At 44.9% G+C, this 12,980-nt stretch overlaps 1 protein-coding gene across 7 annotated transcripts in view; it reads left to right on the forward strand.

Moving 5' to 3' along the window:
* The window catches only part of LOC113023972 (myosin-10-like), a 67,219-nt gene extending 54,803 nt beyond the window's left edge, over positions 1 to 12,416 (forward strand). For all 7 annotated transcript variants that reach the window (XM_026170480.1, XM_026170484.1, XM_026170482.1 and 4 more), the window contains 19 exons: positions 299 to 422; positions 831 to 1,002; positions 3,078 to 3,290; positions 3,444 to 3,588; positions 3,684 to 3,890; positions 3,978 to 4,082; positions 4,627 to 4,779; positions 5,146 to 5,394; positions 5,478 to 5,690; positions 5,832 to 6,044; positions 6,159 to 6,320; positions 6,407 to 6,535; positions 6,631 to 6,719; positions 6,861 to 6,984; positions 7,305 to 7,394; positions 7,936 to 8,054; positions 8,147 to 8,255; positions 8,347 to 8,519; positions 9,463 to 12,416. In XM_026170480.1, the coding sequence (XP_026026265.1) occupies positions 299 to 422; positions 831 to 1,002; positions 3,078 to 3,290; positions 3,444 to 3,588; positions 3,684 to 3,890; positions 3,978 to 4,082; positions 4,627 to 4,779; positions 5,146 to 5,394; positions 5,478 to 5,690; positions 5,832 to 6,044; positions 6,159 to 6,320; positions 6,407 to 6,535; positions 6,631 to 6,719; positions 6,861 to 6,984; positions 7,305 to 7,394; positions 7,936 to 8,054; positions 8,147 to 8,255; positions 8,347 to 8,519; positions 9,463 to 9,610 (2,937 nt within the window). In that variant the 3' untranslated portion in view covers positions 9,611 to 12,416. The remainder of the gene's footprint in view (positions 1 to 298; positions 423 to 830; positions 1,003 to 3,077; positions 3,291 to 3,443; positions 3,589 to 3,683; positions 3,891 to 3,977; positions 4,083 to 4,626; positions 4,780 to 5,145; positions 5,395 to 5,477; positions 5,691 to 5,831; positions 6,045 to 6,158; positions 6,321 to 6,406; positions 6,536 to 6,630; positions 6,720 to 6,860; positions 6,985 to 7,304; positions 7,395 to 7,935; positions 8,055 to 8,146; positions 8,256 to 8,346; positions 8,520 to 9,462) is intronic.
* The last annotated feature ends 564 nt before the right edge of the window (positions 12,417 to 12,980 follow it).

A 12,980-nucleotide genomic window follows, 5' to 3' on the forward strand; every position in this document is an offset into this window, starting at 1 on the left:
GCAGCCTGCAAAACGGTATTAAGGTAAAACTAATGAGTTTTTCCTTCCCACTGTCGCCAAATTCTTGCTCACAGGGGGTCGCCTGATTGTTGTTTTTCCTCTGTATTATTGTAGAGACCTTGAGGCAACTGCTGTATTATTTGATTGACTTAATTGTGGGGATTTGTTTGGAGGCTCTCAGTATTTCAGTAGTATCCATGGACTGACCCCCTGGCAATAAAGTACTGAGACCTTTTCGCGTTTATACAGCAGTTGCAGGTCTTGAGTCTTGATGTTTTTGGTTTTTTCAACCCAACAGGAGAAGAAGCTGCTGGAGGACAGGATCGCCGAGATGACCTCCCAGCTGACTGAGGAGGAGGAAAAAGCAAAGAATCTCAGCAAGGTCAAGAACAAGCAGGAGATGATGATGGTTGACCTGGAGGGTAAGACGCTACCAGTAGGCTGTTACCAGCTCTATGTGGGGTCCAAAAAAAGGACAGGCACAAAACAGGGGCTGTGTGTAAAGGGTAGACGGGGGTGGTGTTGGAGTTTAAATAAGCCAGCAAGTTCAAAACTTCATAAAAATAGAACAGCACAGAGGTCATTTGGGACATGCAGTATGACTGTTAATGATTTAGTGTTCACAACTGTACAGCGAGTTAATTAGCAGCTAATATGATTACATGTTTGTGTTTTCACACCTTCTAAATGGCCTTTTTCTTGTATGGCTGCTGCACAACTTGTGAGCTTACTCAGTGATGGAAAAAAAAAGTTTAACTCCAAACAGAAAAGTTTGTTATGATCAGTGACCACCTTTGTATTTGTGTTTCTGTGGTTGTGCTTCCCTTTAGAGCGTTTAAAGAAAGAAGAGAAAACACGTCAGGAGCTGGAGAAAGCCAAACGCAAGCTGGACGCCGAGACGACCGACCTGCAGGACCAGATTGCGGAGCTTCAGGCACAGATAGAGGAGCTGAAGATCCAGCTGGCCAAAAAGGAGGAGGAGCTGCAGGCTGCTCTGGCCAGGTCAGTGGTAAAAAACATTAAAATGAGTGTGTCACACAACCTCCACGAAACGTAAACACTGTCCCAGCACAAAACCGCCTCTTAAAAAATATTTTGAAAAAGCCAATATGAAGATTTACTGAGAGGTGCAGCTCAGCAGCAGTGAGTCAGATTGTGAACAAAGCTCGCGATTTAGTTTTTTCGCCACATTAAAAAAACAAAAAAAAAAAAAGCAACTTTTTTGCTGAAGTATTTTTATAGCTGCTCTCTGCAAACCTACGCTTGTGTGGTAATGTGTAACTGCTAGTGTTGCTCATTTCAGGAACATAAATCCTCACGCGCAACTATACTGCACTGCTTCCCGTTTCCATGACAACAGCACTCCATCGTTAGTCTGAAATAGCCATTCAATAACAGAAACACGTGCAACTGCGAAATTAAAGCGGCGAACGTGCTTCAGCACTCAGGCACTCTGTGGCGTTTCCTCAAGCGACGGCGGCTCGGACCTTTCGTCTCGGGGCAGCCGCGTCTGATTACAGGCACACTGATGTTGATTGATGCGCTGCGTGCACAAGGAGTCAAGAGCGAAAACGGGCTGTCATCATGTTTTAACAGCTCTTAAAGCACATGATACCACACAAGACGTATATCACACAGGCAGATGGATATATTCTGTTAATATTACTTCTTCTCTTAAGATGGATCACGAGTCGTATGGAGTGAATATTAGCTTCTCATACTTTAGATGTTGCATCTCCTCCACCTGGTACTGTTTGCATCTAACCTCCAGCTAAATATTTTCTTTATGTATTTATTTTCCACAGCGGTTAAATGTCCACATTTGCTTTTATGTTTGATTTGTTTTCCATATTTATCCTTCATAAAACTGCTAATGAGGTAAACCGCTGTGGAGGTGTTTTCCTCTGAAGGTCAGCTCTGATCACTTTAATGGGACTTCTCAGTGCTCCCCTCCGTTCAGCAGACACGGGGTTTGATGGTAAACATCTGCCCGACCAATTTCACACACAGAAATCATCGGTTTAGTCACAGCCGCACGTAATTAGGCTTTCATTAAAGCTGATGTGCTTCATTTTGAGTTCAGCAGCTATTCTGAGAACAATCCTGTCATCTTTGACAGATTGGAAAACGGAGCATTGCAATTATATGGGAGTCATTAGTGCTTTTAATCAAAGCGGTCTCACTGTGTTAATTATAAAACTGAATCATTTTGACGTTCGGTGTGTTTAATCAGCAGATTTCTACATTAGTGAGGAATGTCGCAGGAACGCTGCAGCCAGCACGAGGTTTACTTGGACGCACATCCAGCTGCAAACAAATCAGCAGTCCCATCACATTTTCCTCTTCTGATGAGGAATACATACACTCACACACAGCTTCAGCTGTAAACAGTTCGCCACACTGCCACCATGTGTGCACAGGTGGCTATCTCATCCTTGAAAGGACAGCAGGGACTTACCTTTCATTGAATTCACTTCATTTTTTTTTTCCTTAATCAAACTCTGCACACAGTCATATTTGGTCATATTTGTTGTTGTCAGTGGACTTTCCAGCTCATCAGTTGGTGCGAAACAGCAAACCACTGACAAGAAAAATGATTGCTTTCACTCAGTACTTCACACATTACATTAACCAGTGAATTTTGCTGCGATGAGCTCCTGCGTCACTGTCGTTGTTTGACGTCTGCATACATGTTGGTTCATTGTAGTGTTGTGTCTGCACCAACAGGAAAAATAACATCCACCTGGACCCTCAAGCTCATCCTGTGATGATGAAATTTACTGAACTCAAACCCAAAAAGGGGCCTTGCACACTTACGAGCATGAAAACATTAAATGCTAAGGATCTAAATTGTGTGAAGTGTAAAGAGCAGTGAAGGATGTTCGAGTGAGGAAGTCTGTTTAATGTCTTCTGAATGACGTCTGAATTGAAGATACAAATGTGATATAGAGAGAAAAAAGGAAATGTAGAAATGCAGATCATCAGTTGAAGGTTTGAGAAAATGTTTGAATTTTATTTAATTCTCTGATTAAGACCTGCTTGGAAAAACTGACATGTGTTTGTGGGTCTCCAACTAGGTGTGATGAGGAGTCGGTGCAAAAGAACAACGCTTTGAAGCAGATTCGGGAGCTGCAGGCGCAAATAGCGGAGCTTCAGGAGGATCTGGAGTCTGAGAAGATGTGTCGAAGTAAAGCTGAGAAACTCAAGAGAGACCTGAGTGAGGAGCTGGAAGCTCTGAAGACTGAGCTGGAGGACACACTAGATACCACGGCCGCCCAGCAGGAACTCAGGTGCTCATTAATGCTCATTTATCAGTGATGAGAAAGTGAACCTCACAGTTGTTATACGTCAGGTAGCACTCTCTGTTCTATAGACTTCAGTCTGCGTCCATCTTTATATGCAGTCCTGTGTTTTTAACTGTTTCCCACGTGGATGATCTCCAGGAGCAAGCGAGAGCTGGAGGTGGCAGAGCTGAAGAAGGCCATTGACGAGGAGACCAAAAACCACGAGGCTCAGATCCAGGACATGAGGCAGAGGCACGCCACAACGCTCGAGGAACTGTCCGAACAGTTGGAGCAGGCCAAGAGGGTGAGCTGCTCAAACCTTTCTAACCTTTAAGGTCTTCAGTTTACCTTCATACATGTCACTAAAAGCTTTTTTTTATTTTTATTTGATCTGTGCAGTTCAAGGCCAACCTGGAGAAGAACAAGCAGTGCCTGGAGAATGACAACAAAGAGCTGGTCTGTGAAGTGAAGGCTCTGCAGCAGGCAAAGACTGAGTCGGAGCACAAGAGGAAGAAGCTGGAGGCTCAGCTGCAGGAGTCATTGGCCAGGGCCACCGAGGTGGAGAGAGCCAAGGGAGAGCTGGCCGAGCGCTCCCACAAGCTCCAGGTAAATGCCAACTCATTGTTGGGACTGATTTTCCTTTTTCGTTTTTAAGGGAAAGTTTTGTTTAATGTGTTTCCATTTGTTTGTCAGACGGAGCTGGACAACGTGTCTACTTTGCTGGAGGAGGCAGAGAAGAAGGGCGTTAAGCTGGCTAAAGAAGTTGAAAACCTGAACAGCAAACTGCAAGACTCTGAGGTACGAAAGACCATCAGCATCAACGTTTCTGCCTGATGATTTCAGAGCTGCAGGAGACGTGTTCAGAAATCATCATTTTACCTGATAAATCCTCTGTGGAGCAAGATTATTATGGTTAATAAAAAATAAGCAGAAATAAAACCACAAAAACATTTAAGACAAGTAAATTGTTTATATACCTGTTATCAAAAAATGACAAATACGTCCATATTACAGTTTTGAAAAGTAAAACAGATACTGAAGCTAAATAAACCTGAACTGACTTGAGAAATAAATAAAAACTAATTTAAAAAAAAACTTTAAAGTATAATAATAGTTTAATACTTTTGGGTGCTGGTGATGTGTTTGTGCTTTTTAGACAGACCTCAGGTTAATCAACATTAAGCTTTCTAGTGAAGCCAATCAGCTTTCGCCTCTGTATTTCTCACACACATCCAACGAGGACAGCCTCTGCTAAAGTATCAGCGTATTAAGACTAAAACTGGTGTAACTGCTTTTCGTTTGTCTTTTGACCATCGTTTCTGATCGTGGTTTTTGCGCGTAGGAGTTGCGGCAGGAGGAGACGCGTCAGAAGCTGAACCTGAGCGGCCAAATCCGCCAGCTGGAGGCGGATAAGAACAACTTGCTGGAGCAGCAGGAAGAGGATGAGGAGGCACGACGCAGCCTTGAGAAACAGCTGCAGACCGTGCAGGCTCAGGTACATATTCACAGTAGGGCACATCTGACGCACACAAACCAGTCAGGCAGAAACACCTTCGAGGTACCGCTGAAGCCGAGTGCCAGGAGAAGGGCCCGGCAACCGTTTCCAGCTGTTTACCTGCTGTGAGCACCTGTAGCAGCAGGTGCAGCACAGCGTGCAGACAACTGTAACTCAGTGAGGCTTCACAGATAAATGAAGAGAAAATCTGAGTCACTTCAAAACATGTGGTTTGGATTAATAATTAATAAAACTATTATTAGCATCTTCAGCATCTGCAGGTAAACCTCAGCTGATTATCTCTCCAGCACACACTGATGGGCCAGCAAAGGTCACGTCACAAATATTTTTAAAATGTCTTTGTAGCTGTTTGAGACAAAGAAGAAGTTGGAGGAGGATGTGGGAGCAATGGAGGGTCTGGAGGAGGTGAAGAGGAAACTCCAGAAGGACATGGAGCTCACCAACCAGCATCTGGAGGAGAAGACAATGTCTTTGGACAAGATGGAGAAAACTAAAAACCGACTGCAGCAGGAGCTGGATGACCAGATGGTGGAACTGGACCTCCAGAGACAGATCGTGTCCAATCTGGAAAAGAAGCAAAAGAAGTTTGACCAGGTACCGGAGATCAAACAGAGATGAGATATTGAAGGTCTCTTACGGTTTGTTCAGTGTAATGAAGGCTCTGTTATCTATGTTAGATGTTGGCTGAGGAGAAGACCATCTCTGCTCGTTACGCTGAGGAGCGCGATCGCGCTGAGGCAGAGGCCAGAGAGAAGGAGACCAAGGCTCTGTCGATGGCCAGAGCTCTGGAGGAGGCCTTGGAGGCCAAAGAAGAACTGGAGCGGTTTAACAAACAACTTCGTGCTGAAATGGAGGACTTGATGAGCTCCAAGGATGATGTGGGGAAGAATGTGAGTGACCTTTTGACCTCTCCAGTGACACTGCTGATTAAGATATGTTCACAGAAATACCTGAGGACCTGAAATCTCAGGATTTCATAAGTTTATTGTGCAGCTGTGTCACATTTTTGCCACTCCTCTGGCTGCTCACAGGTCCATGAGCTGGAGAAGTCCAAGCGTACGTTGGAGCAGCAGGTGGAGGAGATGAGAACACAGCTGGAGGAGCTGGAGGATGAGCTGCAGGCCACAGAAGATGCCAAACTCCGCCTGGAAGTCAACATGCAAGCCATGAAGGCTCAGTTTGACCGAGACCTGCAGGCCAGAGACGAGCAGGGCGAGGAGAAGAAAAGAGCGCTGGTCAAACAGGTACAAAGTGGCCGATGATCTTGAAGGACTGACGCCACATTTTTAATGTGCAGTTTATCTTCATTTACATCATCAGAATGACAGTGTTTGCATTAAGTTGTTTTTTTCTTGCAGGTACGTGAGATGGAGGCGGAGCTGGAGGACGAGCGGAAGCAGAGATCTGTGGCTGTGGCAGCCAAGAAGAAGCTGGAGATGGACCTGAACGAGCTGGAGGGTCAGATCGAAGCTGCCAACAAAGGCAGGGACGAGGCCATCAAACAGCTCCGGAAACTACAGGTACGCAAATGTTTGCTTAGTGTCTGTCCTGATTTTCAATTATCTCAGTCTCTAAGCTTGTCCGTATCACGTTGCTGCTCCTGCAGGCTCAGATGAAAGACTACCAGAGGGAGCTGGAGGAGGCCCGAGCCTCCCGGGATGAGATCTTCGCGCAGTCCAAGGAGAACGAGAAGAAACTCAAGAGTCTGGAAGCTGAAATCTTGCAGCTTCAGGAGGTGAAGTTCTGACTTTTGCCTTTTGTGGTGATAATCAGAGTTATTTGTGTGTAACGTCTGAAATGCTAAATGATCTCGTGTGTGTGTCTGCGCAGGACCACGCAGCTTCAGAGAGGGCCCGTCGACATGCTGAACAGGAGAGGGATGAGCTGGCTGACGAGATCTCCAGCAGTGCTTCTGGAAAGTCAGTATGAACATGTAGTTTTTCCAAACTTCATATTAATAATTAGCCAGGTTTTATGTGCCCCTCAGGGATCAAATGATTTGTTTTATAGTCTTACAATCGCTGTGAATCAGTAGAAATTTAATAGAAACTCTGCGTCAGGTCGTCGCTGCTGGAGGAGAAGCGGAGGCTGGAGGCTCGCATCACCCAGCTGGAGGAGGAGCTGGAGGAGGAGCAGGGCAACATGGAGCTGCTCAACGACCGCTTCAGAAAGGCCAACCTGCAGGTAGGCACACTAAATAATCAGCAGTGTCACAAACTTTATCTGGATGTGATTCAGCTACTGGTTGCTAGGGAAAAATTTTTTATTTCCCAACTGGCTGTCAAGTGTTTCCTGGAGGTTGGTGGGTGAAGCGAGTGACACAGAGAGTGATGTACCAAAAACCTCTTGATTGATGAGAAAGGATAAGACAAACTTGTGGCGTGCAAATGTTTCTTTTAAACACTAAACACAGTAAAATTAAAACACCCATCAACGTGTTTGTCTGCTCTCTCCTTTTCCCACAATCCCTCTCACCTGCCTGCCGCGCTCTCTCTCTCTCTCAGGTCGACACCCTGAATACTGAATTGGCAGCAGAGCGCAACACTGCGCAGAAGAGTGAGAACGCCCGCCAGCAGCTGGAGCGACAAAACAAGGTCTCGTAGACTTGAAGCTTATTACAGTGTTTATCTTTCTCATTTCCCTTCTGTTTACACCCTCCTGTACTACAAGCTGTTCCCTTTTTCATTCCCACACCTCATCTCATGTTTTTGTTTCTTTGTTTTTAAGCATTTCACCTCTCTTTAGTACATGTGAGCTGCCACCAGTCTCCTCCGAGGTCTAAACCACAACTCTATTCTTCCACCATCTGCCATTATCTACTACAAATCCTGTCAAATCCTGCCAGGCCGATTCTGGCCCCCGGGCCTTATGTTTGACACCCCTGATCTATACTAGAGGCAGCAGATCAGGACACAAGCATTTCGTATTTGGGGGTTCAGTAGCACAATGTGATCCCCAGATTCAGTTTCTCTGACCCGCAGCTCTACTGTAACTCTGCTGCAGATGCACGTTACAGATGCACCAGTGGGATCAGGAGATACGCGAGAACATGATCCTTCAGGTGCATGAACAGGACCTCCTGATCACAACTCTAAACTAACAAACTGAATATTTGCTCTGTTACCATGAACACAGGAGCTGAAGGCCAAGCTGGCAGAGCTGGAGGGGGCTGTCAAGTCAAAGTTTAAGGCGTCCATCACTGCTCTGGAAGCCAAAATCCTGCAGCTGGAAGAGCAGCTGGAGCAGGAAGCCAAGTAATCCAGATGTTAAAGAGCAGATTTTAGATCCTTTTGAGTAGACTACGATAATTTGGTCATGTTTACGTTTTCTGCTATTAAACCTCCAGGGAGAGAGCGGCAGCCAACAAAATCGTCCGACGTACAGAGAAGAAACTGAAGGAGGTGATGATGCAGGTGGAGGACGAGCGTCGTCATGCCGACCAGTACAAGGAGCAGGTACGGACACACAGGAAATGATTAGGCTTTGCTCCGTCTGCATTCACACTGCCGGTTCTCTACAACTTCTCACCCTCCATCTGTGCGTCAGATGGAGAAGGCGAACTCTCGCATGAAGCAGCTGAAGCGTCAATTGGAGGAGGCGGAGGAGGAGGCCACCAGAGCAAATGCCGCTCGCAGGAAGCTGCAGAGGGAGCTGGACGATGCCACCGAGGCCAGCGAGGGTCTCACCCGAGAGGTCACCTCACTGAAGAACCGCCTCAGGTACAAAGAGGACGGTGATTAACCGGTTTTAAAAATAACCCAGAACCTGAACTAGATACCGAAACAGTGCAGAGATAAAAAACACAGAGTGGAAACAGCCTGACCCAGTAATAATCGTGATCATTATTACTGGGTCAGGCTGTTTGCCAAAGTTTTGATCATTTAACTTATTATTCATTTTAAGAATCTGCTAAACTCACTTCACCAATCCTCCCACTACACCCTCTACACCCTCATCATGTTGACAGCTCTCATTCCTGCATGTCATTCCTCCAATATGGTGATGGAGCCGGGAGGCGATTGAGTAAATGGATTGGTACTTATAGATCACCTTTCTACTCTATTTTAGCACTCTCTGCCACAAGTCTAATTCAACCTTCTTCCAACCATCCACACTGATGGACGCTTCGAGGGAAACTCGGGTCCAGGGTCTTGCCCGAGGATACCTCATCACACAGACTGGAGGAGCCAGGGAGGCTCCTGTCTGACTAAACTGTAGTCAGACAACTATGTGATCTCATTTAGTTAATATTACTGCAGCTCTTTCACTTTGTTCAGGTACACAGCGCCAGTGATTACACTGGTACTATTACCAGACTGGTCAGTCTTAAGGTTTTGAAGCTGTGGCTGTCATTGCAGTGTGTTTACAGTCTGCTCCATCCTCCATCATAATGAATGAAAATGCAGTTACCGGTAAATGTGATGTTATGTTAGCATGTATTTGTGTCAGCAGCGGTCACAGTTTCACTTTTATAGTTGATCTTAGCGCCCGCTGGAGCTCCTGAGAACCGCATACGTCTTTCAAAATAACAGTTTTCCTGCGTTTAAGCCAATCACATCACCTCCCGGCTCTTCTTCCACCACAGTGGTATCTCGTCATCCCACAATCTATGTTTTCTGAAATGTTGGAGGTTTAAAGCTTTCTTCCGTTTGTTCTGCCCAGGCGTGGCGGTCCAGTCAGCAGCTTCTCCTCTGGCCGCTCAGGCCGGCGCAACCTCAACTTGGACGGCGCCTCCGTCGACATGTCAGACGACGACGCAGACAGCCGCTCCGGCGACTTTAACGAGACGCCAAACACCAACGTCGAGTAACCGCAGCAGCGACCGCCTCTTTCCTCACCCCACCCTTTTCCCCAACTGTGTCTCCCCCACCCCCAAAGTCCACATGGACTCATCTCAATCCACTCAGAAGATCAGAGCGATGAGAGGTTTCTATTCAAGCTGGGCGGAGCATGCCTGACAGCCCTTTTTTTTTTCATCCGTCACATCTGCAGGGAAAATCCACCACCCTCCTCAAGGAACGCCTCCGATCTGGAGTGCCACAGGACAAACGGACACTTCTGCCTTACTCCGTTCTCCTCTGACAAGCTGCTAGTCCTGGCTCGTCCGTCAGCATCATCTCAGCATCATAACCCTTACACCTGCCCCGTCCCACCCGTCCCATCAGAAATCATCTGCTCTGCTTTTTAGGTACAAAGTGCTTTTTATACAAACGAAACTCTGCGTGTAGGCAAAGGTTGTGAGGTGTGCGCACATCACGTCCGTCATGTGGCCGCAACTCATACTGGAAATGCAGGACTACAAGGAAAAGTGTCTGACTCTGGTGTTTTAAGTGTTCTGCTCACTCGTCATGCAAAAGCCATCTCTCACCTGACACGCTCCCTCCATCCAGTGTTCTGAATGACTAAAACCTAAAAGCCCACACAAACCAAGGTCACTGTGGCCTCCGGACGGCAGCGCCGGCTGCTTTTGTTGCATGAGTCTCTTTCTGACGATGTTTCTTTTTCGGCTTTTACACTGCAGCACTTATGGGAACAACTAACATCTCGGGACATGCAATAGAAAAACACAGACTCTCAAGTGAAAGTATATTACTGTGAAAACAAACAAAAAAAGAGGTATTATATTTTCTCTGTGGCTTCATCTCAACATGTAATAAAAGAATGTCTCGCTGGGTTTTAACTGGTTATCTAAAGCTAACGACCTGTCCTGTGGATTGGCCCGAGCCGCGAATGATGCACCAATGCTGGAACATGCACAGAGAATTCAAACTTAAAGCCAACAAAGAGGAAAGAAGCTCAAACCGGAAGCACTAAAGCTGCACTCAGTACGACACTAAATGGTTGTAATCACGTGCTCCGATTAGACGCGAAGATTAAAACTAGTCACCTTATCACCACATTTACAGTGTTTGTGCTCAGCCTTGCTTTGTATTACCTTTAAATTGACTTTATGCTATGATTTGGTAAAACATATACTGTAAATAAAACTGAAAAATTCAAGATCGCAGACGTCAACATTCAGCAAGCATTAGCTTTTCTCTGATCTTTAAGAAGCAAAGGTGTGATTTAACAACACTCGACTGCTGTTACTGAAACACTCACTGTCAGCTGGATGGAGAAATATTAACATTTTTAAGCCAGCACGGACAAAAAGTTTCAAGTGCCTGAGACAGATGTTCGTCTGCCTGGGCCAACCCAAAAACCTCATCTCTCTAGAGCGTCACGGGTCAGCCCTGGGGTCTCCTCCAGGAGGACACGCCCAGAACACCTCAGCTGGCTTCTTTATACGTGGAGGAGGAGGAGAGAGCTCATCTGAGAATCTAATACAGGCCAAATGTGGGCAAAAGTCCCATAAGGATGGCAGCAGGAAGCTTGGTTGACATGTAACCCTGAGTATTAATGTCGCCTATATTAAATATGTGAATGAAACAGGCATTACAGGCTGCTTTCAGCGCAAGACAAGTTTAAAAGTGTAGATGGAGTTGGAACAGAGTCTGACTCTGTAGTCTACACTCCTCTCTGTATTGCAATGGTTAAGTTGCATTGTGGGTAATGTAGGCACCATGAGGAGTAATGGTGGTTTTAGTGCATCAGTTTGGGTCCATTTATTTTAAAGACATCAGTCGAGTTCCCCTTAAATACTTCTTGTCTACACCGGTTTGCAATTCCAAATAAAAACAGATCTCAAAAGTTTAAAGAAAATATTTTTCTTTCTTCAGCAAAATGATTAACAGAGTGTGCTGGAAAAACCCCTCAGAACAGCAGTGAAACACAAATCAGCAGATACAAACTATATTTTGCGACTTTAATCCCAAATCTTCAGACCTCTGACAGATCCGATCAAGCACTTGTTCTTCGTTCATTACAGGTTGTCTGAATTCAAGAGGTTTTTTTTTTTCTTAGTTCTGCTTTATCTCCAGCAGCCTCCACAGTGTGAAAACCACACGCCAGGGCTCCCATATCCACCACCTGTGCCCATTAATGGCAGACTCCTGTGCCCCCCTCCCTCCTCAAACGTCAACACTAAACAGTATGTTTCTTTAAAAGTGCCTTAGACACTAAATAAGAACATAAGCGGGCAAAGCTTCCTCACAGAGGTGTAACAGGTACATCAAGAAGAAGATACTCAACACTTCATTTTGCTTTCTTTTCTTTTGTATTGTCGCCGTGCTTCGTATCATCATATCCACCGTGTACCTCTGCGTTTGTAATATCATCCTAGCTAGAGCGTGTGGGTCAAAGTCAGTATTACAGTATTATGATTAAACTAACACGAGAAGCGGAGCCCTCTGCGGCCTCATTTCCCCACGTTACTCTCATGCTAAGCTCGTTTCTCCCCCTCAGGCGAAGGCTTAGCACATTACTGTGGGAACTGATGCGCTGCACAGGATGCAATTTGGTTGGAAGCTTTAACATTCACTAGTAGTCAACTCTGTTTTCTTTTATTATTATTATAATTATTATTACTATTATTATCACCCAGCTGGCTGTTGACAACCAGGCGTTCAACTGCAAATACTCTCATCATTGTTATTTCTTGTATACCTGTATTTCTAGACGGTGATTTTTTTCTGTTTTTGTAAAAGGAAAATAAAGCATATTCATTGTAACTGTTACTCTGCTCTCGTATTTTCTGTCTCCTTTTTAACAAACTGGTTATTTTTAGGCTTGTGTCATTAACCCTTTAGCATTCTGGTCAACCAATTGGTAGAGCACATTTTCAGGCCCTATATCTAACTGAGGCTTTCACTGAAATTGACCTATCTTGTTGAGTCTTTTCTACCAATTGGTTTTTCATCTGTAATGCCAAAGAAATCCACCAGAAGGCACTGTGAACGGAAACTGTTGGCTCTCCCAACCAGGAAGTCAGAAACAAAAAACCATCCAACATATTGTGAATGTTTTTGATGAAACTAAGGTAGGAAGATATAATTTTTTGATATATGATAGTGTTAGAGGACTTACTAAACAGATATATGTCACTTGACAGCATTAAAAAAGTGAAATTAAGTGTTTAATTTATTTTTTTTTAAAGTGGTCAACCAAACGGTTGATTTGGCCCTTTATGGTGCTAATGCTAACATAATCAATTTTAATAACATTTAGGTTATTAAACTTGATTATTTGCCATAAAATCAGACCATTAGACCCATTTTGTTTATCCATTGCTATTGATAAAT

This window comes from Astatotilapia calliptera, chromosome 6, assembly GCF_900246225.1.
Source record: "Astatotilapia calliptera chromosome 6, fAstCal1.2, whole genome shotgun sequence".
Lineage (NCBI taxonomy): Eukaryota > Metazoa > Chordata > Actinopteri > Cichliformes > Cichlidae > Astatotilapia > Astatotilapia calliptera.